Source organism: Cherax quadricarinatus, chromosome 61, assembly GCF_038502225.1.
Source record: "Cherax quadricarinatus isolate ZL_2023a chromosome 61, ASM3850222v1, whole genome shotgun sequence".
NCBI classification, from domain to species: Eukaryota; Metazoa; Arthropoda; class Malacostraca; order Decapoda; family Parastacidae; genus Cherax; species Cherax quadricarinatus.
In genome coordinates, this window is record NC_091352.1 from 22,842,595 (window position 1) to 22,866,164 (window position 23,570).

The following is a 23,570-nucleotide window of genomic DNA, read 5'->3' on the forward strand; positions in this document are numbered from 1 at the left end:
CAATGTGGCAGATGTTGCAAGTGTATGGTGTAGGAGGTAGGTTACTGAAAGCAGTGAAGAGTTTTTACGAGGATAGTGAGGCTCAAGTTAGAGTATGTAGGAAAGAGGGAAATTTTTTCCCAGTAAAAGTAGGCCTTAGACAAGGATGTGTGATGTCACCGTGGTTGTTTAATATATTTATAGATGGGGTTGTAAGAGAAGTAAATGCGAGGGTCTTGGCAAGAGGCGTGGAGTTAAAAGATAAAGAATCACACACAAAGTGGGAGTTGTCACAGCTGCTCTTTGCCGATGACACTGTGCTCTTGGGAGATTCTGAAGAGAAGTTGCAGAGATTGGTGGATGAATTTGGTAGGGTGTGCAAAAGAAGAAAATTAAAGGTGAATACAGGAAAGAGTAAGGTTATGAGGATAACAAAAAGATTAGGTGATGAAAGATTGAATATCAGATTGGAGGGAGAGAGTATGGAGGAGGTGAACGTATTCAGATATTTGGGAGTGGACGTGTCAGCGGATGGGTCTATGAAAGATGAGGTGAATCATAGAATTGATGAGGGAAAAAGAGTGAGTGGTGCACTTAGGAGTCTGTGGAGACAAAGAACTTTGTCCTTGGAGGCAAAGAGGGGAATGTATGAGAGTATAGTTTTACCAACGCTCTTATATGGGTGTGAAGCGTGGGTGATGAATGTTGCAGCGAGGAGAAGGCTGGAGGCAGTGGAGATGTCATGTCTGAGGGCAATGTGTGGTGTGAATATAATGCAGAGAATTCGTAGTTTGGAAGTTAGGAGGAGGTGCGGGATTACCAAAACTGTTGTCCAGAGGGCTGAGGAAGGGTTGTTGAGGTGGTTCGGACATGTAGAGAGAATGGAGCGAAACAGAATGACTTCAAGAGTGTATCAGTCTGTAGTGGAAGGAAGGCGGGGTAGGGGTCGGCCTAGGAAGGGTTGGAGGGAGGGGGTAAAGGAGGTTTTGTGTGCGAGGGGCTTGGACTTCCAGCAGGCATGCGTGAGCGTGTTTGATAGGAGTGAATGGAGACAAATGGTTTTTAATACTTGACGTGCTGTTGGAGTGTGAGCAAAGTAACATTTATGAAGGGATTCAGGGAAACCGGCAGGCCGGACTTGAGTCCTGGAGATGGGAAGTACAGTGCCTGCACTCTGAAGGAGGGGTGTTAATGTTGCAGTTTAAAAACTGTAGTGTAAAGCACCCTTCTGGCAAGACAGTGATGGAGTGAATGATGGTGAAAGTTTTTCTTTTTCGGGCCACCCTGCCTTGGTGGGAATCGGCCGGTGTGATAATAAAAAAAAAAAAAAATAATTAAGTAGACCTGGCAACGGCGGGAGTACGAAGGGTGAGCTTCATTACAATTAAGGCAAGATGGAGGTTGACTGCAAGATGTATTAGAATGGTCGTCGGCACCACAGACTGGGCATTCGGCCATAGATCTGCAATATTTCGCTGGGTGACCAAAACGCCAGCAATTTCTACATTGTTGCGGTGTAGGTATCACCTTTCGAACTTGTAACCGATGTCCCGCGACATATACAGAGGACGGGAGTTCTCGGCTGTCAAAAGTTAAACGAGCCACATTGCAAGGGTAACGTCTCCGCCCCCGGGCAGGAAGGACATAAGTGTCTACTTTGAGGATTGGGAGATCCTGGAGTTCCAGCTGTTCAAAAATGTCATTGCCACATGACTGGAAATTCTGTTGGACTATGGTATGGGGCAGAATGACAGTACCACTACAAGAATTGAGAGTAAGATGTTTTTCAATAGTGATAGGAGTAGTATTGATATTCGAAAGGAGAGAAAGATCATGAGCTTGGGTAGCATTCTGGACAGTGACGATGAGCGTACCACTCTTGAGAGCATGAAATGAAATATCTCTACCAACATGATGCAGGAGCGCTTTGCCAATACTATGGTCAGAAAGGTAGGCAGAAGAAGTCGTCGGTCTTTAAGTAAAGAATTTAGTCCATTGTGTGGTCCGAAACTGAGCGTGGAGAGGGAGTGCTTGATGTGTCGGTCTTTTCCGAGTAGAATGGGAAGGTAATGAAGGAGCATCATCAGGAGATTGACGTTGGCGTTTAGGAGTAGGACCGGAGTTGGTCCGGCGTGAAATGGGTGGGCGATTCGAAAATTGCCGTACCGTAGAGGGAGAAGCCGGAAGCATAGTCAAAGGAGAGCGGAGTTCAGACAAATTGAAGGAGTCAGTCGAAGCCCCGGTACCTGAGGCGGGTGAGGAAACAGCACCAGCAAGAGGTACAGGGGCATCAGGAGTGTCCAAAGAGTGGTCTAAACACAAGGCAGGGTCAGAATGGGGTGCGGTATCAAGAAGGGGCCCGGGGGTAGTGGGTTCATGGATTGGGTTCTCCATGGTTAGGTTACTCCTTTGCTTTTTGTTTTTAAGAAAAAAAAAGAAAAGAAAATAAAAATAAAAAAAAATAAAAAAAGGGGGGAGCAGGGAGGAATAGTTCCCAGGAGGAATGAAAGGGCCGGAAATCTCCCTCAGCGCCCAAGAGGACCTCAGCACCGCTAGTAGCGCAGATGCAGCAGCATGGAACCTGTGCCATACCCTACCCTTCATGCCAGTAAACCAGCAATCCGGGATAGCAACCTCACATCTGCCGAGCTACCTCGGTGGACAAAAGAGAGGGCGGCCGAATATCCGCCACTAAGCATACCTCCTTCGGCCACCACCCCCGAAATCCAAAAGGTGGCTTCCAGAGATACACACGTCGCCCAAAAGACACCCAAAGCTACTCCGGGGTACCGGAGAGGGATCGGGACATCCCCAGGCGATCCAGATTCCACAGCAAACTACACCACCGCCAAGAACCTCAACGGAATGGGATGGGCCCCGGTATCCTTTCCCCTACCTAGGAACTAGCGTGCCTGTGGGAGAAATCCCAAAGGCCAAAAAGAGGAAGGGCAAAAGGGAGGGGTGGGGAGGAGGAGGAGGAAAGAAAAAAGGGAGGATGGGGAGGATGGGATAGGGAGGGGGGGATTGGGGGGTAATTAGGTTCGGTCTGAGGAAGGAGACCGACAGGTCTGATTCCTCAGACCAAGAGCCTCTTCACCACAGCAAGGAGCCCCCCTTGAAGAGGACACATCTGCTGAGCTACCTCGGTGGACAAAAGAGAGGGCGGCCGGATATCCACCACAAAGCATACCTCCTTTGGCCACCACCCCCGGAATCTGAAAGGTGGCTTCCAGAGATACACCTGTCGCCTGAGAGACACCCAAAGCCACCCTCCGGGATACCGGAGAGGGATCGGGACATCCCCAAGCAATCCATATTCCACTGCAAACTACGCCACCACCAAGAACCTCAACGGAATGGGATGGACCCCGGTACCCTTTCCCCTACCTAGGAACTAGCGTGCCTGTGGGAAAAAAATCCCAAAGGCCAAAAAGGAAGGGCAAAAGGGAGGGGTGGGGAGGAGGAGGAGGAAAGGAAAAAGGGGAGGATGGGAGAAGGAAGGGGGGATGAAGAGGAACTGTATTTGAAATATAAATAGATTTAGTGTTTAGATTTGGGTCTCCTCACCAAGATCTCATTATATTCCAAAATCCAAAAAAATTACGAAATCTGAAACAGTTCTGTCCCCAAACCTTCTGTATGAGGGATGCTCAAACTATACTTATATTTGGTTAGAAAAAAATATGTTTATATATATACTCTAAGAAGATGCATTTATAAAGGTATTTTTCATCTATGAAAAAAGTTTTTAAAACACACAGCTTTTCTCTGAATGAAATCTCTAACATCAAACTAGAATTTAGATTACTCTTCTGAGCACAGCATAACAGTGCCTCTATTCTTCAAATGTACAAGTTATATTCCTGATTATTACCTTTCTTTAAATACAACAAACAGTGGTTTGATTCTCTTACGAGTTCTCTTTTGTTACTAGAAAGTTTGTTTTAAATGTAATAAATATAACTAAGGTTCTCCTTACATATGCTAACAAAGGACACTTAATAATTATCTTTTAAACTGAGTGAAAAGCATCATGGAGTCTTTCCTTTGTGAATTCTCATGTGTGTTACTAGGGAGGACTTTTGTGTAAAGTTTTTAAAGCATTCTGAACACTGATATGGCTTCTCTCCTGTATGAGTTCTTGCATGTTTTATTAGGTTTGCTTTTTCTGAGAAATCTTTTAGACATACCGAACATTGGTGTGGTTTCTCTCCTGTATGAAGTTTTGCATGTTTTACAAGATTTGCTTTTTCAGAAAAGTCTTTTTGACATACTGAACAGTGATATGGTTTCTCTCCTGTATGAATTCTGATGTGCCTAACTAGGTCAGTCTTGTGTAAAAAGTCTTTCAAACACTCAGAACACTGATATAATTGTTTACCTGTATGAATTCTCATGTGTCTAACAAGTTCTTTATTTTGTGAGAAGATTTTTGGACACTCTGAACAGTGATATGGTTTTTCCCCTGTATGAACTCTTGTATGATTTATTAGTCTGACTTTTTCTGAAAAGGCTTTGAAACACAATGAACACTGATGTGGTTTTTCTCCAGTATGAATTTTTGAATGCGTTGCTAAATTACTTTTTTGGGTAAAGTCTTTCAGACACACTGAGCACTGATATGGTTTTTCTCCTGTATGAATTCTCATGTGTGTTACTAAATTATATTTTTGTTTAAAGTCTTTTAGACACACTGAACACTGAAATGGTTTCTCTCCAGTATGAATTCTCATATGTGCTTCTAAATTGTATTTTTGTTTAAAGTCTTTTAGACACACTGAACATTTATATGGTTTCTCTCCAGTATGAAGTTTCATGTGTGTTCCAAGGGCAGAACTTCTTGAAAAGGATTTCAAACACTTTGAACATTGATATGGTTTCTCCCCAGTGTGAATTCTCATATGTATTACCAGGGCAGATTTTCTGGAAAAATCTTTAAGACACACTGTACACTGATAATGCTTCACATTTGTATCAACACTCATTTGCATTACTACAGAGGATTATATTTTGAGTATAAATACAGTTCTTGATCAGAGATCAAGTGGAATTATCTCTAGGTAGTTATACAGGAATAAGACAGTATTTTTCTTCTGGAAATAAGTCACTTTGTCTGACTTTTTTGCGTTACCCTAGGTTCTCTGCACATATGCTGCTATATGTGATAATCTATGTAACTGTATTTATGTATACCTGAATAAACTTACTTATTATCAATCCCTAGATAAACAAAATATTTGCACTTAATTTTATTAATGTTTTGAAACAAATCACAACAATTATATTCTTATACACACAGCCTTGTGTATTCTGGAATTCATTTACTGGCTAAAGTTCCATTAGCTACATTAGAAAAAAAATTGTGAAAAGGCATTATTAAAATAGTATTTATAATATGAACTCTCAAATGTACTTATGATTAAAATATTTCTATTGACAATACTGAAATACTAGTATGAATTTTTCTTAGCATATACTCTGCATATATTACCACAGTAAATTTACTTAATCCTCAAATCTGTTTTCTGTCTGCCAGAGCTTTTCATTAGTGAATAAATCTGAACAGTTTTATTCACTAATGCAATTTATTGTACAACTGAGCTCTCTTTAAGCTTAATTGTAATAAATTCTGTTAAAGTTTATCATCTAACATATTAAGTAATTATTATTGTCATATAACATGTACATCTATGGTAACCAATTATTAATTATTCCAGTAATTTCATTTTCTGATATTAAATCTGAATGTAATTCCTAAAAAAAATATTCTATAAATGATTATGTACACAGCAATGGGTAAAAACCTAAAAATTTTAAGGTGAAAATATTACTAGTCACAGGACTTTATCTAAGTTCATGCAGGACTCTTAATAATAGTACAGAAGGGCAGATGAGACAGATGATACAAAGTGTAGCTCTAGCAGCAAACTTCAAAGTGCATTCAAACAGCAATGTTATCTATTTAACACTTGGAATACTCATACACACTTACAAAGAGCTAATACTGCAGCTTATTCTCCTGCCAGGAATGATACATGTTCAGATATGAATGGATCCTATTTTTCCCTCAGCCACCTTATTACCAGATGTAGTATACAGTGATTTTTCTAATTTGCTTATCTGAAGGTAAACAAAGTTTTTAGAGGTATATGTAACCTAATCTAACCCAAGTTATCTTAATTAGAATTACCATAAATAAAGAAAAAGAAAAGACATTGAGAAAATAAGAGACAGAAAAACTGACTATTAATAAAATGAAAAATTTATTATATAAAATTACAGTTGGAAACTGAGGTTTTTCAAATAAATTTAGTTTCACTTATAGAGTATATCTCCTTCCAAAACATAGATAAAGTGAAGGTCAATGAGCTAGATGTAGATAATGCACATAGTTATTCAGATGAGTGGTAAACCTGAGTAATATGAATGAATTTGCATTCACTGCTCATAGGATTTGGAGAATTTCATTGAGTACTAACACCATCCATGTTGTTTCTGATACCAGGGTGCTTTGTGTCACTGGGTGTTGACACTACAAGTGTAGTTTTCCTCCTTTATGAATGAGCTGAAAAAAAAAATGAGAAATTAATACGGCTGGTATTAGATTAAGAAACATCTCTGATTATCAGCTCAATCTTAGCTGCAAAAATAGCCAGATTTCTAGGTACTTTGGGCATTTATTTTATATCACATACAATATGTCCTGTCACTTGGTTGGCAGTGTGCCCAGCTCACATACCAAGTGTCTGTGGTTCGACTACAGGCAGGGTGGAAACGTTGGGTATGTTTCCTTACACCTGCTGCCCCTGTTCACCTAGCAGTAAGTAGATACCTGGATGTTAGTCGATTGTTGTAGGTTGCATCCTGGGGGGGTGTGGTATATCTTGGATAGGGCTGCACTTTGAAATGAAATGAAGTAGGATAACAGCTCTTAGTCTGTAAAACTGATCTGTGTAGGAAAATTATTATAATCACCGACAATGGTCATACAGCGCTGCTGGGCAGAAAATAGCGCTGAGGCTATAAACAGCTAGGTGGAGAGGTGATCAGAAGTGTGGGGAGAAAAGTGCTGGAAGGGACCCCTAAGGGCTATGTGTCAAAGTTCGTACAGTAAAGCACTGGCTGACAAAAAGTCAAAAAGCGATTGCAAGTCAAAAACAGGACCGTCTGCAAGAAGGGAAGATAAGGTAAGAGTGGTAGGGTGGCGGTGGCATCATTGGAGGTAAATCCTGCGAGCTCACTGGTAAACTAGGCAATTGACAAAAAAGTGAAGAACCGAAATAGGGACCTGACAAACCTCACAGAGAGGCACAGGGTGTCATTCCATGAGATACCTATGGGTAAGGAGAGAATGGCCACTGCAGAGCAAGGAGAGCACAGTCTCCCAAGAACGTCAACAGTGGTAAGAAGATGGCCACAAACCTAAAAGCGGTTTAACCCCTTCAGGGTCCAAGGCCAAAATCTGAAGTGGTGCTCCAGTGTCCAAGAAATTTTGAAAAAAAAAAAAAAATTATTTTTTCTTACAGAATTAAAGAGCATATTTTTGTGAAGGTAATAAGACAAAAAAAAAATTCTGATCAGTACTTACCGAGATACAGTGCCAAGAAGTTTGTCAAAAATGATGTGGTGGCGGCAACATCGACGAATTCCACATACGCGCATTACATTATTTTGCGGTTTTTATTGTTTTTTCTTTTCTTTTCCAATTTTTTTCTATTCCTACTAACATTTGGGGCCTGAGAGACCAATACTGTATATAATGTATATATATAAACTCACTGTATTGAACACAATAACTGCACTAAAGTTATTATCATATTATTGTTTACCACTGTTGTTTATTACAATAAACATGCACAAATCTTGTATATCATATATTTACATATTTACAATCACTGGACATGGTTTTAGAACTGCTGGAGCTTGTGGAACTCCTTGAAACAAGGCACCATGCACAGAGGCACCTTACATTCCTCACACATAAACCGAGTGTCTTTGCGTCTTTGTTGCCGTCGTTTTGTTTGTGCACAGACGATGCATCTCTTCTGAGCAAATTTCTTCTGAGTTGAAGGAAGTTGTATTATGAAATGATCACCTTCCCTCCTCAAACGCTTGGGTATATCCTGAAAAATTCGAGGACTGTGTTGTATAGCAGGTGTTCTTACCTGGTACTTCATTATGAGTTGTCTGACAACAGACAAACAAAATTCACCATACGGTGGTCTGTTGCCAGTCTTTATTTGGTACATATTATATGCATTGAGCATTGAAATGTCCATGAGATGGAAGAAAAGTTTCATGTACCACTTGTAACTCTTACGAACACAGTCAACAAAACCAATCTGCATGTCACATTTGTCAACCAAGTGCATGTTTTGTGTATAATCAATCACTGTCACTGGTTTTCGAATACGTTCATTAGTCACTCGATCAACTTTGCCACTGTCTTGCATTTCATTACGGTGAATGGTTGTCAACAATGTGACATCTCGTTTGTCATGCCACCATAATGCCATGATGTCATTGGCAGTAAACACCTGCACGTCATCACCACGAGCACCTGCGTTGAGCCTGGGCATATGTTTACGATTAGAACGCACTGTGCCACACACATCTATCTTGTTCACTAGCATGAAATCACTGAGTAATGGGCTTGTGTACCAGTTATCGGTATATAATGTATGCCCCTTACCAAGATAAGGTGCCATCATGTTTCTCACTACATCACCTGAGATACCCAATAACATCTTGGTATCTTTCAATGTTTTACTACCCGTGTATACAACAATATCCAACACCAGGCCACTGTCACAATCACAGAGTACAAACAGTTTTATACCAAAGCATTTCCTCTTGCTCGGTATATACTGCTTGAATGACAGTCTACCATCATCATTACTGAAGTCAGAGGCCTGGCCACGCGAAAATATTAGTTTTCACTTGCGATGAGGAACAACCGACCGTGAGTCACGAGTGCCCACACCAGAGGTAGAAGGTTGAGGATCGTCAGGGTTTTCTGCACTACTATCGATATCCTGGTCATTCTTTTCGGTCACTAACTGATCAAAGCCGTAGAATTCGTCTTCATTTCCACTTCCATCAGTGTCAGAACTATCAGATAGGAAGAGGAGAGTCCCAATTTTCCGGGGAGTGAGAGCTGACTTGCGACGAGGCATGGTGAACAAGGGTAACTGAGCCGGCGTTCCCACAATGCTATGCGGGCGCCTAGATTTTTTGTTTATGGTGCACACCCACCACACAGACCCGTTCTCTCACATGTAGGCCTATGAGTGTTTTCGTGCTAAATTTGACGGCGCTAGAATTTTGGCGTAGATCTACAGTTTGGACACTCAATGTGAAGCCGTAGATCTACGGGACGGACCCTGAAAGGGTTAATAGAGTGCAATTTGTTATGGTGCATGCTCGACCACTGTTGTTGCCAACGGCAGTGAAGATGGGGCAAGATGAGTGGAAAATAATCTCTGAATAGAAGACCTCTATAGGAAACCAGAAGATCATGCACCGCTGACCACGAAGCAGCATCTGCATGTTCATAGGCATGCACATCAACGTGTCCAGGGACCCAACAGAAAACAATGTCTTTGTTTTTGCTAGCCACATGGCACAACCATAGTTGAATGTGAAGGATTAACCCTTTGACTGTTTTCGACGTATAAATACGTCTTACGAGCCAATGTTTCTGACGTATATATACTCAATAATTCTAGCGGCTTCAAATCAAGCGGGAGAAAGCTGGTAGGCCCACATGTGAGAGAATGGGTCTGTGTGGTCAGTGTGCACCATATAAAAAAAATCCTGCAGCACACATTGCGTAATGAGAAAAAAAAAACTCTGATCGTTTTTTGGAATAAAACGCAGACTTTGAGGTGTATTTTCGTATAGTATTTATCACTGTATTCGCGTTTTCATGGTCTTTGGTGATAAAATGGAAAACATATTACAGAAATAGAGATGATTTTCATTACTTTGACGATGAAAACGACCTTGAAACTGAGCTCAAAGTAGCGGAAATGTTCAATTTTTACCAATGTTCAGGAGTAAATAAATCACAACACAGGTCCAATACACGTCAACTGGGGAATCTAATATTCTTTTACTAGTGCACTGATATTATTTATACCATTTTTGCAATAATGCAGTAGTCTGCATAACAGTAAATTTTGTATTTTTTTGTATGAATAAAAAATCAAAATAGAAAGCAATAATAATATAAGAGGGGCCTGGAGATGTGACTAATGAACAGAGCATGTTATTCTAGTGCCACGAATGTCTACCTTGTTTATTCTGGACCCTATTTTGAAATTGGCATCTTTTTTAGTTTGCGTGAAATTGGCCAAATTGCCAATTTCTGACCACCATGTTGGGTAGTCCAAATTAGTAAATGGGAGGTTTCTTGTACTCAGCTGATAGATAAAATGGAGTTCTAAAGAAATAGCTATGAGTTTGGTCAACTGGAACAATGGAATTGGCTGAAAATAGGGCTCAAAGTCGGCGAAATCGCCGATACGCATATGTCGCCGAGACCGCTAACTTCGCGGGAGCATAATTCCATGAGTTTTCGACCAAATTTCGAACTTGTGGTGTCATTACCATCGGGAAAAGATTCTCTATCATTTCATAAGAAAAATTTTTTTTTTTTTTTTCAAAAATTGAGCGACATAGAATGACAGTTTCAGAAAGGGGCCTGAAACAGTCAAAGGGTTAATGGATCAAGGGAATCAAATTATTTAATGGCTTGTAATCTGAAATGATCACAAATGTTGAAGGAGACATATATGTAATACGAAGAAGCGCTATGAGGATGGCATACAACTCAGCAGTAAAAATACTAGCTTAGTTTGACAAATGACCTCAGAAAACATCGTCAGGGAATACTGCTGCGAACCCAACACCGTCAGTAGATTTAGAACCATCTGTATAAACAGTGATGGCATGAGCATGTGGCTGGAAGTGATCGAGAAAAAGAGAGCAAGAAGCAGTAGCAGGCAGGAGAGCTTTGGACCATGGTAGCAGGGGAGAACAGGCACAAACCGTTGGAACTTCCCAAGGGGGAAGGGAAAAGGCAGATGCTAAATGAACATACAAGGGAGGCAACTGGAGAGAAGACCAGAGTGAAGATGAAGAGAAAACTTTCAGAGTAGGCAGGGGCGCCGAACAACAATGGACTTCCATTAACATCTGAGACCAACCTATATGTAGAAGAAACACGAAGGTCATGAGTGAAGACAAAGTAACAAAGACAATGAGCATCATGCAGATCAGCTAAGGAAGGAACATTTGCCTCTGCATAGAAGCTTTCAACGGGGAATGACCAAAAGGCACCAAGGTATAAATGTAGACTTTGATAATAAAGGGGATCTAACTTAGAAAGAGTTGTAGGGGAAGCCGCAGAATAGACTTGGTCACCATAATCCAGCTTGGACAAGACTAGAATGGAATGCAAAAGGGGGAGAGTTCTGCAATCGGCTCCCCATGAACTACGAGCAAGAATTTTAAGGAGATTCAGCCGACCATGGCAAGCTGCCTTCAAAGAGAAAATTTGAGGTTTCCATGTCAACCGGCTATTGAAGAGAAGGCCAAGAAACTTGACCGTATCACATTCTGGAATACATGAGCCATGTAAATATGATGGGATATCTGGGATAAGAGGACGTCTAGTGAAGGTAATGAAATGGGTTTTCGTACTAGAAAATTTAAAGCCATAAGAAGTGGTCCAATGGGAAACTCAGTCAATCGCATCCTGAAGGGAGGCAGCTACCAGGCACAGTCCGCACCTGAGTAAGCTATAGCGAAGTTGCCTAACAAGATGGGTTACCTGGAGGTTATTCTGGGGATCAACACCCCCGCGGCCTGGTCCATGACCAGGCCTCCCGATGGATCAGGGCCTGATCAACTAGGCTGTTACTGCTGGCCACACGCAGTCCAATATACGAGCCACAGCCCGGCTGATCCGGCACTGACTTTAGGTATCTGTCCAGCTCTCTCTTGAAGGCAGCCAGGGGTTTATTGGCAATTCCCCTAATGCTTGATGGGAGGCTGTTGAACAGTCTTGGGCCCTGGACACTTATGGTGTTTTCCCTTAGGGTGGTGGTAGAGAAGAGATCAAAAAGGCAATATCTGAGATACAGAATGCACAGGAGGGGGAAAGATATAGAGAGCAAACTGTATACCATCTGTGTAAATAAATACAAGCTACAGTATAATGCAGCAGAGAATGAACAAAAACTTGTTGCTATGGTATACCAACACTCACAAGAACTGCGCTCTCATTAAATAATTCATCAGGAAAGGGATCAGAAGAATGTAACAGCACATGACCCAAAACACGCTGAATAACAGCTGAATGAGTTTTGAGCTCTTGTAACCCAACACATATCGGGGAAAACTGGAAGAACAACACTTGGAGTTATCCCCGATTACCCCTGAGGCCACAAATATTCCATTGTAAATAAGACATTATTTACAAAGACAGGTATGCCAACAATAAGAAGCAATAAAATCTATGGGCTATTAGGGTCAGTGAAGTCAACATGTGGGGCAACGGTAAGCGTGTAAGCAAAAAGGAATCAGAATGCTGTGAAGGGAAAGACTGTTGTGAGGGTCGTGAAAAAGAAGGGGTAAAAGGAGGTGCGTCGGTGTCCATCGAGGGTTTCATCTCTGCAATATAGTAGGAGATAGCGTCAAGTGTCTCAGCAGATAAGGAAGATGCCAATACCATGATTTCAGAGGCAGGTGATGTAGAGCAAGTAGAGATCGGGGTGACTATGGAAGGAACCAAAGAGGTCTGAGAGGGGCAGGGTGAATGAACCTGGAGAGATGTGTTGGCAGGGCCAGAAGAGTCCTGCAGTGGAACAGGAGAGGAAGAAGGGTGGAAGGTAACTAGGGAAGAATACTAGGGGGGGGAGGAAAGGAGAAGAGGGGACTACATGAGGGGGGGTGAACCTCCACCTTCATGTGAGAGTTAGAAAAGGGGGTGAGAACTAGGCACCGAGGTAGAAGATAGATTCAACATCACAGGTGATAGGCGAGAAGAAGGTGTAGGCTTGCAAGGTCTCGTAGACTGAGAAACTAGCGAAGAATTAGAAATGGAGGTAACCCCAGAAGACATGGTAGCAGAGGAGTTGGTAGGACGGGAGGACCGTCGAGGTTGGAGATCTCTGAGCTATTTGAGAATAAGGAACATGAAGATTTCCCTGAAGGTGGAGCTAAGAGACAGCCATAATGTAAGTAAGGCCTTCACTCTCCTTAAGATAACAGATTTCTCGTTCATTATGATAGACTTGACAACAGTAATTGCAATTGAGACAAGAGGGGGGCCCCACTTATACGGCGGGTTGGGTTCCAGGCTGTCGCCGGAAAGCAGACATCGCCGGAAGGCAGAACGCCATTTTTTTTCCATTTATAAATGCATATAAATGCCAGACAACAAGTTTACACTAAATTATATTAAGTTAGTAATAGAACTAGGCATTAAAAACACACAAAGTAAAATACATTCACAGTAAATTCATTACTTATCTTCAAAGTATTTGTAATCTTAATGTAGGGAGAGAGGTGAGTAGTACTTATTTGTAGGAAGTCAGGTGCAGGTACCCAGGTGTAGGTAGCACTGGCTCCCCGTCTCATACTTAATATACGATATTTAAAACATCCCAGAGAGGTACAATACACATACAGTACACTCATTATTTACCTTAAAATATGTGTAGTCTTAATATAGGAAGAGGGTAGTAGTATTTATTTGTAGACAGTCAGTGTAGGTAGCCGGTAGGTGTAGCCCGCCTGGGCTACACCTACCGCCTACCTACACTGGGGCCCAGAGTCATATTAACATCGACATGCCTTGTTCACTGAATTTAGTCATTTCTAACAACTACCTTTAGATGCCATCTACCTTTAGATGCCATTGTAAACAAAAGCGGAGTGAGGGAGTGGCTGGGCCAAACGCAGATTCATAAACATTTTCTCTGATGGCTGAGCAGAGAAAACGTAATGTTGTCCCTCCACCCAGCTACCACACAGCTCCACAAGTATTATTATCAGAGCACACATAAAATATGCAATAAATGCCAGACAACAAGTTTACACTAACTTATATTAAGTTAGCAATATAAATAGGCATTAAAAACACAATAAAAGGTATGATACACACAGAGTACACTTATTACTTACCTTAAAATATTAACATTAATGTGTGAGAGGTGAGTGGCAGGGTGTTTATTGAATAAAATCAGAATGGCACACCATTGTCCTCTAACTTGGCACTTAAAGCAAGAGGCTTACGACTTCTCTTTTTATTACAGCTAACCTTAGACGCCATCGTCAATGACAGCCAACTAGTTAACGAAAGAGTAAACGAGAGAGAGAGAACGAGATACAGAATTGAGACAATGTAAGAACACAAACTGAACAGGTAAATGGTCAGGCAAAATAAATGCGTATTAATATGTGTCTACTTTTAGTTCATTCACGTCCATTTGTAAGAGTCTGTAAAACATTTACCTCAATATTTTTTATTTTAATAATAATTACCACACAATACAGGTCTCCCTCAACATTCACGTTTTCAGCTTTCGCGGGCTTCACACATTCGCGAATTCCCAACCGCCAAATTCCCAACCACCAAATTCCCAGCCGCCAAATCATATTCAAGTTTCCTGCCACCTGCGAGTCCCTACTACCCTCCCTCCGAACCCCGCAACTGGCAGCCAGCCCTCCCACCACTCAGTGTGGTGAGTGTTTTGTTTGTTCATTATTTGCTATTAAACTGCAGTATAAATAATGTAAACCCATTCATGACTGCATATTGGAATGGTTATTCGGACAGGTATTAGACGGTGACATGTGTTTACTCTTGAACACAGCAAAGAATCAAACATTTCTGCTACTGCTAATAATAACAATAGTAATAATAATAATAATAATAATAATAAGAATAATAATAATCCTAGGTAGTAGGTTGGTAGACAGCAACCGCCCAGGGAGGTACTACTGTCCTGCCAAGTGAGTGTAAAACGAAAGCCTGTAATTGTTTTACATGATGGTAGGATTGCTGGTGTCCTTTTTTCTGCCTCATGAACGTGCAAGATTTCAGGTACGTCTTGCTACTTCTACTTACACTTAGGTCACACTACACATACATGTACAAGCATATATATACACACCCCTCTGGGTTTTCTTCTATTTTCTTTCTAGTTCTTATTCTTGTTTATTTCCCCTTATCTCCATGGGGAAGTGGAACAGAATTCTTCCTCCGTAAGCCATGCGTGTTGTAAGAGGCGACTAAAATGCCGGGAGCAAGAGGCTAGTAACCTCTTTTCCTGTATATATTACTAAATGTAAAAGGAGAAACTTTCGTTTTCCTTTTGGGCCACCCCGCCTCGGTGGGATACAGCCGGTGTGTTGAAAGAAAGAATAATAATAATAATAATAAATACGATATAATTGAAGAAGGAAGTTGTACAAAAATACGAGGGAGTGGTTGACACATCATCAGTGTGGCTTTGTTTATGCTGGAGTGAGCATTAGTCTCCCTGCTCTTCCAAACATTTCACAATAATTCATTGTGTTTGGTACTTGTAGATTGAGTGCGACTGGAGTGGTAGAGGCAGTGGTTGAGGCAGCTGTTGAGGCAGCGATTGAGGCAACTGTTGAAGCAGCGACTGAGGCAGTGGGTGAGGCAGCTGGTGAGGAAGCGATTGAGGCAGTGGTATTTAATAACATACATGTTATTAATAATAATAATACATGTTATTAATAAGTACTATTATTATTTATAACATATATGTTATTAAATACCACTGCCTCAACCGCTGAATTATTGTGAAATGTTTGGAAAAGCAGGGAGACTAATGCTCACTCCAGCATAAACAAAGCCACACTGACAATATGTCAACCACTCCCTCATATTTTTGTACAATTTCCTTCTTCAATTATACCGTATTATTATTATTATTATATTATTATTATTATTATTATTATTATTATTACTATTGTTATTATTAGCAGTAGCAGAAATGTTTGATTCTTTGCTGTGTTCAAGACTAAACACATGATGTCACCGTCCAATACCTGTCCGAATAGCCATTCCAATATGCAGTCATGAATGGGTTTACATTATTTATACTGTAGTTTAATAGCAAATAATGAACAAACAAAACACTCACCACACTGAGAGGTGGGAGGGCTGGCTGCCAGTTGCGGGGGTCGGAGGGAGGGTAGTAGGGACTCGCAGTGGTTGGGGAATGGTGGAGGCATTGGTGGAGTCTGTGGTATTTAATAACATACATGTTATTAAAGCATAACATGTATATATTTAGTACAATTTACGACGTTTTCATGTATTTTATGATTGTTCATGGTTCAACAAGTTAAGGAAGCAGTATTGTATTATATTTCCCTACAATATATTGGGGCACCAAACATTTACGGTTTTTCAACATTCGCGAGGCTCTTGATCCCCTAACCCTCGCGAATGTTGAGGGAGACCTGTACAAATACTCTTACATTGTGTACAAGTTGTACAAGTTAGTTCAGAATAAACAAACAGCAACACACCATTTTTAGAGTGAATGAAGATAATAATAATAATAATAATAATAATAAAAATATTATTATTATTATTATTATTATTAATAAAAAGCACTAAACCCACAACGGTCATGAATTGCTATATATAGAGTAAAGGCATACAAAAAGAATATTTTTCTACAGTTATCCCCCAGTTTGACTTGAGAAAACGTAATTCTTCCGACACTATCTACACAGCTGCTTTGTAAACAAATCTCATATTTACATCAATTTTTATTCTGAGTGTATGTATCATGTTCATATGCCATGTAATGGGTTTCATATATAATTTTGAAGAAAATATCATAGATGGATTAATGAAAATGCCTATATTGATGTAAAATAAGACATTCAGTGTGTCCAAGAGTGATTATTATTAAGTAGTATTGGCGTCATGAGTAGTGAGAGACTTAGCGATTTTAATGTGTACCTGCACACCGGCACAGTGTGTAAGTATATTTAGGTACAGGTACACATAAGTATAATTATCAGAGTACATATAAAATATGCAGTAACTTTAAAACATTGAAATTTTGGAAAGTTTCCTGACATAATAGATATGGTCACGGAAAATGTAAACAAACCAGGTAAGGGGGTGCCGTATTTGAAAGACCGCTTGCCGTATAGCAAATTTTGGTCATAATTTGACATCGCCGTATTAGCAGAACGCCGTAAGGCGAAATGCTGTAAAGCAGGGCCTTAGTGTATTGGCATGATCTGTGGCAATGCAAACCAGGCACTCCGCTGCAGATCTGCAGTATTTAGTGGGGTGTCTGAAGTGCCAGCAATTATGACACTGTTGGGGAGTAGGGACTACTTTACTGACCTCTAGGAGATGGCCTGCAATATAAATGGAGGACGGGAATCCACAGAAGTTGAAAGTTAAGCGGGCAATGCTACTGGGAAAGCACCTTCTCCCGCGAGCGGGTAGGATGTATGTATCCACTTTGAGAATAGGAAGGTCCTGAAGGGCTAATTGCTCTAAAATATCATTGCCGCAAGACAAAATCTTTCTGTATAATGGTACATGGTAAAACCACTGCAAGAACTGAGAGTAGCGTGCTTATGAACTGTGATTGGAATGTTATCTATGAAAGTTTTATGGGAAAGATCGAGAGCTTGTTCTGAATTCCGAACTCTAATGACGCGTGTACCACTTCAAAGAGCATGAAAGGATATATTTTGGCCAACATGTTGTATAAGAGCATTACCAATACTATGATCAGGAAGATAATCAGTTAGAGATGTTGGTTGTAGGGAAAAGAATTTAACCCACTGCATACCTGTAAACATGGTGTGCAAAGGAAGTGGGTATCCTGTAGGTCACTTTTGGGTGGGAATTGTCATCAGTAAGTGGTCTAGAATGTTTAGGAGTAGTACCACGGGTGGTCCGACCTGAGGTAGGTGGGCAATCCAAAATCCGTCATACCATATTCAGAGAAACTGGACACATTGTTGAAGACATGCAAAAAGCTGAGGCATTAACAGAAATGGGTGGTGCCTCAGCACCTGGAGCAGGTGATGAAGCATCACCTGCAGAAGGTACAGGGGATTTAGAAATGCCCAAAGTGTGGTCAAATAACGAGGCAGGGTCAGAACAGGGTGCGGTATCAGGAAGGGGCCCGGATGGAGCAGTTTCATGGCTTGGGAACTCCATGGTTAGGTCACTTCTTTCTTGTTGTTTTGTAGAAATAGAAAGAAAGAAGGAAAAAAAGAAAAAAATGGGTGGAGGGAATGTGGAGGAATAGCTCCTAGGAGGCAAAAAATGGCCGTAAATCCCCCTCCATACCCAAGTGGATCCAAGCACCGTAAGTATTGCAGATGCGGTATGGAACCCGTGCCATACCCTACCCTTCATGCCAGTAAACCAGGAATCTGGGATAGCAACCTCACATCCACCGAACCACCTCAGTGGACAAAAGAGTGGGCAGCTGGACACCCACTACAAAGCATACCTCCTTTGGCTACCACCCCCTGGAATCCAAAAGGTAGCCTCCAGAGATACACCCTTCACCCAAAAGATACCCAAAGCCACCCCCCGGGAGACTGGAGAGGGATTGGGACATCCCCAGATGAACCAGATTCCACGGCAAACTACGCCACCGCCAAGGACCTCAACGGAATGGGATGGACCCCAGTACCCTTCTCCCTACCTAGGAACTAGAGTGCCCGTGGGAAGATTCCTAAGGTTGAAAATAGGAAGGGAATAGGGGAGGGATGGGAAGGAGCAGGAAAGAGGAAAGGGGGGGGGGGGATGGAGAGGCTGGGATAGGGAAGGGGGGATTAGGGGGTAACTAGGTTCGGTCTGAGGAAGGAGACCACAGACCAAGAGCCTCTTTACCACGACAAGGAGCCCCCCTTAAAGAGGTGTGTAGGAAAAAAAAGAATATGTACAGGTTGACTGAAATACTGTCATAAACAAAATATCTACCGAGTTCCATTCCTAAAAGTAGATTGGTACTGGTAGTGGGTTTGTGTCAACCATCTTTAGATATTGTTTTAATGTCACCTTTGCACCATTTATAACATATTCAGTATATTAAAAATAGAACTAGGCATTAAAAACAATAAAAAAGTAAAATATACATACAATACAATGGTCAGAGAGCTGGTCGTAAGTCCAAGCTGTTGTTGAACAGCTAGGTCGTTAAGTGAGGAGTACCTGTATTACAAATGAAATCCTCTGTAATACATTTTCTGCAATGTTGGTTAAAATCTGGTAACTGGGTTGGTTCAGGAAATCAGTCAGGTGGCTATGGGGCCAGCAAAGAAAAAAAGGTTCGATGGGTAGCTGCAGAGACTAAGAAGAGTCGCTTTAGGCCATGGAAGGGAGGCTGCTGGGCTGGGTGGGAGACCAGAGTGGAGGCCAGGGAGCCTGAAACACATAAAAGCTGTTTTTTTACCCTAATATTTCTTGAAAACATGATAACTAATATTTCCATCCTCGCCACAGGCATACAGGCATATGTATTATATAATGTTTTAAAACAAACATTTTAGAGCATTTTATTAGCTTTCAAATGATACCAAAATCATCATTTTAAAATGACCTCCCAAATGCATCGGAACTCCTTAAACCAGTTCTATTCACAGATGACACCACTTACATCTTCTCCCACCAAAGCCCGGCTATACTTGGTAACATTGTAAACAATGAGTTACATAAAATATCAAACTGGATGATGACCAACACTTACTCTCAATATAGTCAAAACCTACTTCATGCTTTTTAGAAACAGAGCATTAAATATCCGGCTAAACATCGATAAATGGTTCACCCATTACAAGTCACACTGAGGGCAAATTTCTAAGTCTCCCCCTTGACTGTAACCTAAAATTTCAGACCCACATCCAGCATACAGCTAAGAAAGTTTCCAAAACGGTAGGTATACTTTCCAAGATACGATACTATGTACCCCAAGTGGCGCTCCTCACTTTATATCACTAATATACCTTTACCTCACCTATGGTATTTGTGCTTGGAGATCTACCATGGCCAATCACCTTAAAGCTTTAATAACCCAACAAAAAGTAGTGCTGCAGGTGATCACAAACTCCTGTGCCAGACAACACACCCCACCACTCTTCAAAAGCTTGAATTTACTTAATATACAAATATATACACTTATTACTGTACCTACCATATATACAGAACATTAAACTATAATATCAACCCTCCACTCAAACTTCTCCTAGAAAGCTTCAACATAACATGAGGCACAAAACACTTTTTGACATCCCTCGTGTCCATCTCACACTATGCTAAACTGCAAGGCACATAAAGGGCCCAAAGATCTGGAACTCTATGCCCGAAACAGCAAGAGGTCCCCCGGCCAACTAATCAATTTAGGACTATGTATACTCAAAAATCATCTCATCTCTCAATAACAAGCATACACATACTGTGCTAAATTATTTTATTATTTATTTATTATCACACTGGCCGATTCCCATCAAGGCAGGGTGGCCCGAAAAAGAAAAACTTTCACCATAATTCACTCCATCACTGTCTTGCCAGAAGGGTGCTTTACACTACAGTTTTTAAACTGCAACATTAACACCCCTCCTTCAGAGTGCAGGCACTGTACTTCCCATCTCCAAGACTCAAGTCCGGCCTGCTGGTTTCCCTGAACCCCTTCATAAATGTTACTTTGCTAACACTCCAACAGCACGTCAAGTATTAAAAACCATTTGTCTCCATTCACTCCTATCAAACATGCTCACGCATGCCTGCTGGAAGTCCAAGCCCCTCGCACACAAAACCTCCTTTACCCCCTCCCTCCAACCTTTCTTAGGCCGACCCCTACCCCGCCTTCCTTCCACTACAGACTGATACACTCTTGAAGTCACTCTGTTTCGCTCCATTCTCTCTACATGTCCGAACCACCTCAACAACCCTTCCTCAGCCCTCTGGACAACAGTTTTGGTAATCCCACACCTCCTCCTAACTTCCAAACTACGAATTCTCTGCATTATATTCACACCACACATTGCCCTCAGACATGACATCTCCACTGCCTCCAGCCTTCTCCTCGCTGCAACATTCATCACCCATGCTTCACACCCATATAAGAGCGTTGGTAAAACTATACTCTCATATATTCCCCTCTTTGCCTTCAAGGACAAAGTTCTTTGTCTCCACAGACTCCTAAGTGCACCGCTCACCCTTTTCCCCTCATCAATTCTATGATTCACCTCATCTTTCATAGACCCATCTGCTGACACGTCTTCTCCCAAATATCTGAATACATTCACCTCCTCCATACTCTCTCTCTCCAATCTGATATCCAATCTTTCATCACCTAATCTTTTTGTTATCCTCATAACCTTACTCTTTCCTGTATTCACTTTTAATTTTCTTCTTTTGCACACCCAACCAAATTCATCCACCAATCTCTGCAACTTCTCTTCAGAATCTCCCAAGAGCACAGTGTCATCAGCAAAGAGCAACTGTGACAACTCCCACTTTATGTGTGATTCTTTATCTTTTAACTCCACGCCTCTTGCCAAGACCCTCGCATTTACTTCTCTTACAACCCCATCTATAAATATATTAAACAACCACGGTGACATCACACATCCTTGTCTAAGGCCTACTTTTACTGGGAAATAATTTCCCTCTTTCCTACATACTCTAACTTGAGCCTCACTATCCTCGTAAAAACTCTTCACTGCTTTCAGTAACCTACCTCCTACACCATACACCTGCAACATCTGCCACATTGCCCCCCTATCCACCCTGTCATATGCCTTTTCCAAATCCATAAATGCCACAAAGACCTCTTTAGCCTTATCTAAATACTGTTCACTTATATGTTTCACTGTAAACACCTGGTCCACACACCCCCTACCTTTCCTAAAGCCTCCTTGTTCATCTGCTATCCTATTCTCCGTCTTACTCTTAATTCTTTCAATAATAACTCTACCATACACTTTACCAGGTATACTCAACAGACTTATCCCCCTATAATTTTTGCACTCTCTTTTGTCCCCTTTGCCTTTACCCAAAGGAACTATGCATGCTCTCTGCCAATCCCTAGGTACCTTACCCTCTTCCATGCATTTATTAAATAATTGCACCAACCACTCCAAAACTATATCCCCACTTGCTTTTAACATTTCTATCTTTATCCCATCAATCCCGGCTGCCTTACCCCCTTTCATTTTACCTACTGCCTCACGAACTTCCCCTACACTAACAACTGGCTCTTCCTCACTCCTACAAGATGTTATTCCTCCTTGCCCTATACACGAAATCACAGCTTCCCTATCTTCATCAACATTTAACAATTCCTCAAAATATTCCCTCCATCTTCCCAATACCTCTAACTCTCCATTTAATAACTCTCCTCTCCTATTTTTAACTGACAAATCCATTTGTTCTCTAGGCTTCCTTAACTTGTTAATCTCACTCCAAAACTTTTTCTTATTTTCAACAAAACTTGTTGATAACATCTCACCCACTCTCTCATTTGCTCTCTTTTTACATTGCTTCACCACTCTCTTTTTCTCCACATACTCTCCCTCCTTGCATCACTTCTACTTTGTAAAAACTTCTCATATGCTAACTTTTTCTCCCTTACTACTCTCTTTACATCATCATTCCACCAATCGCTCCTCTTCCCTCCCGCACCCACTTTCCTGTAACCACAAACTTCTGCTGAACACTCTAACACTGCATTTTTAAACTTACCCCATACCTCTGGTGGGACTCTGGTGGCCTGGTGGTTAACGCTCTCGGTTCACACGGCGAGGGTCTGGGTTCGATTCCCAGCCAGAGTAGAAACATTGGACGTGTTTCTTTCCACCTGTTGTCTATGTTCCCCATCAGTAAAATGGGTACCTGGGTGTTAGTCGACTGGTGTGGGTCGCATCCTGGGACACTGACCTAATTTGCCCGAAATGCCTCCGGAGCATAACAAGGGACTTTCTATATAGTAATATGTCATTGTAATCAGCTAGGACTGTATACCCTGTACATGTACTTGTAGTAAAATAAAGATATTATTATTATTATTATTCGACCCCATTGCCTATGCTCTCATTAGCCCATCTATCCTCCAATAGCTGTTTATATCTTATCCTAACTGCCTCCTCTTTTAGTTTATAAACCTTCACCTCTCTCTTCCCTGATGCTTCTATTCTTCTTGTATCCCATCTACCTTTTACTCTCAGTGTAGCTACAACTAGAAAGTGATCTGATATATCTGTGGCCCCTCTATAAACATGTACATCCTGAAGTCTACTCAACAGTCTTTTATCTACCAATACATAATCCAACAAACTACTGTCATTTCGCCCTACATCATATCTTGTATACTTATTTATCCTCTTTTTCTTAAAATATGTATTACCTATAACTAAGCCCCTTTCTATACAAAGTTCAATCAAAGGGCTCCCATTATCATTTACACCTGGCACCCCAAACTTACCTACCACACCCTCTCTAAAAGTTTCTCCTACTTTAGCATTCAGGTCCCCTACCACAATTACTCTCTCAC

The 23,570-nt window shown here is 41.2% G+C and overlaps 1 protein-coding gene across 2 annotated transcripts in view; it reads right to left on the reverse strand.

Moving 5' to 3' along the window:
* Positions 1–3,646: 3,646 nt before the first annotated feature.
* The window catches only part of LOC128699287 (zinc finger protein 271), a 57,266-nt gene continuing 37,342 nt past the window's right edge, over positions 3,647–23,570 (reverse strand). The window contains exons 2-3 of one of the 2 annotated variants that reach the window (XM_070098282.1): positions 19,160–19,444; positions 3,647–6,544 (exon numbers count right to left, since the gene is read on the reverse strand). In XM_070098282.1, coding sequence (XP_069954383.1) covers positions 4,011–4,970 — 960 coding nt within the window. In that variant the 5' untranslated portion in view covers positions 4,971–6,544; positions 19,160–19,444 and the 3' untranslated portion in view covers positions 3,647–4,010. The remainder of the gene's footprint in view (positions 6,545–19,159; positions 19,445–23,570) is intronic. The other variant, XM_070098284.1, reaches the window with a different exon arrangement.